Consider the following 3955-nt stretch of genomic DNA (forward strand, 5'->3'; position numbering starts at 1 on the left):
AAGTTGCTTCTCTCCAACCAATAAGGGCATTTTATTTCTATTCAGGCTCAGGGAAATTCATTTAATTCTTGCGCAGAAACATTTACTTTTGTTCTAGCGTTTTGTGTGTTTCAGTAGTTGTTTTTCGCATGAATGAACTATTTCTTTCCTCTCCCCCCTCCCCCCCTTCCCAGCGACAAATGCAGTGCTATATTTTATTGTAATAATGGAAAATGACTATAAGTTGACATGAGGTGTTTGCGTTGTGACATTTGTACGGAGCCAGGAGCCTAGGACGGGTATTTATTCTTCTCCACGAGCCCTGTACCATGAAAATGGGGTGTTTTATTTGAAGAAAAATAAAGAAATGAAAATAACCCAAAGTGTAACATATACTATACCTGCGGAATAGGCAGACCATTACAAAAATTGTATGTAATTCAAGTGTTTATTCTGTTGCGAGCTTTTCTTACATTCGCGATATATATGCATTCATTCTTATTGACATGTTGCACACCTTGCGTCTCAGGGCATGTAGGTATATTTTATTTGTCAAATATGAGGCCACAGGGTGCCTCCATACTGCACATTCCAAGTTCTGCTAAATAATTCCTTTGGGGCACCCACCGACTTTTCTGCCGCCCGCCCCTGCCGTCTCGTAAAAGAAGACAAAAAAAAAAAACGAGTATGCTGTGAATGAAGTGATGAAAGTAGACGTAAAAAGTAACACATTTGGTTTTAAGTATATGGTGAAAATAGAGAACAACTACGTGGCTCCTTGCACACCTAAAGAGAGAATACGTTTATTTATGCCGCATTCAAATGGTGGTATCTTGTAATAACAAAATTTGTTGCATTATTTGTCATTTTCTCTTCAGTATCACCGAAGAAATGACACCAGTCAAATTTTTCTGGGCTATGGCCTGCATTGCTGCATCATCTGCTACTGGTTTCGAGTATCGAACAGGTAAACGTCACTTCTGTGGAACTATAGGGAAAGCAAAGCTATATTTACGAAAGTACACGAAATTGTATACAGCTGCGTTGTTTTTAAGCGTGTGCAGATGGGGAAGTGATGAGGTAAATTACCTTTTTAGAATGCTAAGGTTACGTCGCAGTAATTCAGAAGTGCTAGACATGTCGCAAATGGAGAGACTGAAGACCTTCTTGCTTCTGAATCCCCTATAACTCTGCAAATGATATGTGCCTATGTTTTTTTCATTATGTTATGTGTTTCTGTTCGACAGTATTGTAGCATTCTTTGAGTTCAGCACGAAGAGACAGTCTCAGTTCATTCGCAGGAGTGTAGGTTAGATGAGTACTGCCAGGTTAAGAGTTTCGTGGGTGAGCTATTAGCGCAATGAAAATTCAGGAACTGAGGGGTAAAATATTTGGTGTTATCAGAAGTTTCGTTCGGGAGCAACGCAGAATTGCGAAGAGCACTATTTTTGAATAAATAATAGATCGCACATGGCATTTCGCAGGGCTTGTTGTTTTTCTAGGCTTCACAATGAGCTGCATCAATACTCTGCATAACTATTCTAAATCTCTCATATATGCCTATATCACTGAGCTATTGTTTACAGCTGCTAAGTTAGATGAACCATGGAAAAAATTAACGAACAACTCATTTATATTTCACTGTGGTATGCAAAATATTAGAACACTTTACACATAGAAAACAAAGCATTGTCTACTACAACCAAATAAAATAATATTTGCTACGACGATTTAACCCTGCGCATATCTAAAACCTAAATGATGTAGTACACCACCGTCCTGATTCGTGTGAACAATGTTCTTTTTTTTTTTTGACGATTGTTACTGAAAGGTTTTTCGAAAGCAGTTATGGCGCCAAGGCTTAATTTTTTGAAAACTGTGTTGTCCTTAAAGGCAGGCGTTCAGGTGGCATTCAAAATATTTCAGAGGGCTGTAGAAAAATCAACACGAGGCCCACAGTAAAGCTATAAACGAGGCAATACAAGAAGACATGGGTTGGATATCTTTGGAATGACAGGACGTTCAGATAAAAACATTGTATGAAGAACGCCTCAAATAAGTAGACGATATAGCTGGGCGATTAAGGGAAATATTTAGACATTTATACCGAAAGTCTGTTGACTCGTGGTGGCGAAAAAGGACCACAATATTAAGCACTATGTATTAAAGTAAGATTTAGAAATTAGACACTAAACAGCAGTTAGGAAACGCAGGGGGGGGGGGGGGAGAGCTGTAATAAATATTAAATAGTAAAGAAGCTCGCTCTATGATATATATAGAAACGAAATAGAAGAACCCCCCCCCCCCCCCCCCCCCCCCCCCTCCTCCGATGGAGCATCCGCCAACTATTTCCCAAATAGTTGCTTCGATGTGGCAGTGATCCGTTCCGCCATCGGACAACAATAAGTCCGTCTCGTGCGGCAAAAGCCCATTATGTGGCCCTTTCTCTTCTTGAACAAACATTTTGGTTCATGGCCCCTTTTCCAAAGCATTTCACCCCAGAAGAGCCGAGCACTAGGACGGGGGAAATCTTGTACTCATTGGAAACCGGTGGGTACCCGGTGGCACTGGGGATCGAACCCCGTATACCTCCCGAATGCGAGGCGGGTGCTCTACAGGAGCATCGATTTAGAATATTTAGTAACAGCGTTATATGCATTATATGACGGCCAAGGCATTTCGCGCGCATTTGAGTATTGTGCCAAGTTTTGTTTCATTAGTTTTCGCCTTTAAATGCATAGCTTTATATTCTTTAGCGTCTACTGTAACCAAGTATAATTGGATTCAATAATGACTCTTAATATTTAAATATAAACAAAATATGATTTATTTCGTACTGAGGCTTACTTCGCTGCGACAATATTTCTTTATTTTGTTGTTATAAAGGAAATGGGAAAATGAGCTCCAGTTTTATGAGTTATTACAGAATTTGAATGAATTGTTCCTTCGCGTCTTTTCCCTCGTAGATACCCCCTGTGATTTTTCCGGAATTGACCTGGATGGCCCCATCTCCCGGATGCTCACAAGTCTTCCCGAGTACATGATGCGCGATTCTCCAGAGTTCAGAACCGAGTTTGCTGGTATCGAACTTTTTGGCCTCAAAATTAACGGTCTCAACAAGGTGCGTCGGTTTGGAGCAGTCATACCTTTCTGCATCAACGGAACCCGCATGATTCAAGTGGAGTTTGCCCAAGATGGCGACGTTAGTCTGTCAGTGCCATGGAAGACCTGCACTGGAGCAGAAGGAGAACTGCAACTTCGTGCGTCGGTATCACGCTTCACCACTCTGTTCCGTATAGAAGCGCCCTCGCTTGGCCAGGAAGTTACACTTGAGCTCGCGGAACGCACGTTGCCTGTATCGACCGAAGAACTCATGCTGAGAGTCCGCGGAGGCGGTATGTTTCCCGCGATTGTCTCCAGATACCTGTCGATGGCCTTTCCCGCCGTACTGAGGGCTATGTGGTATGATCAGTTCTTTTACAACTTCGACCGTTCAATTAGGCAGGCTCTGGCTTAATTGTTGTCCTCCTGCAATCAGCAGTTACAGCCGCTGTATCAGTCGGGATGTTCATTTCACGAGAGAAATAAAGATGCCTTTTGATGACCACTTGCATTGGTGGCCAAATTCATTTATTAAAGACAGTTACTGAGGTTTGCAGAAGCTGCACAAAGTCAAGTGACGTGAATATGTCTTAGAGCATGGTAATAGGGCCGATTCAATATTCATTTAAAGGCTATGTATACTGTATCTAATTATGGCCGGCCGCCCAATGGCAACTTCTTGTTCACGATGTTGAATCATTATAAAGCAAACACCGACAACTCTCGAATCCTATATTTCGTGCCTGAAGCGCTACAAGTAACATTACTCATGATTCGACAAACGCCAGCGCGCCACTGTGGTTCAGCGGTCGGGGGCTGGACTAACTACTGCACCATCACGGCGGGGCTGTTTATACGAAGAGAGTGACATTTA

General features: G+C 42.0%; 1 protein-coding gene across 1 annotated transcript; it reads left to right on the plus strand.

Moving 5' to 3' along the window:
• Positions 1-837: 837 nt before the first annotated feature.
• Positions 838-3586, plus strand: LOC146176499 (uncharacterized). The gene is made up of 2 exons (XM_084582810.1): positions 838-946; positions 2946-3586. Exons 1-2 carry the CDS (start codon positions 871-873, stop codon positions 3494-3496), a joined length of 627 nt encoding a protein of 208 aa, XP_084438936.1. The 5' UTR covers positions 838-870; the 3' UTR covers positions 3497-3586.
• Positions 3587-3955: the final 369 nt, after the last annotated feature.

The sequence above is a fragment of the Amblyomma maculatum genome, chromosome 10, assembly GCF_055883805.1.
Source record: "Amblyomma maculatum isolate TAMU_Amacu chromosome 10, ASM5588380v1, whole genome shotgun sequence".
In the NCBI taxonomy this organism is placed as follows: Eukaryota; Metazoa; Arthropoda; class Arachnida; order Ixodida; family Ixodidae; genus Amblyomma; species Amblyomma maculatum.

What these genes read in the sequence shown, in the direction of transcription:
- LOC146176499 (XM_084582810.1), top strand. Translation starts at nt 871, where the DNA reads ATGACACCAGTCAAATTTTTCTGGGCTATGGCCTGCATTGCTGCATCA. An exon ending in TGGTTTCGAGTATCGAACAG is followed by an intron (nt 947 to 2,945) that starts GTAAACGTCACT and finishes TTTCCCTCGTAG; the next exon opens with ATACCCCCTGTGATTTTTCC.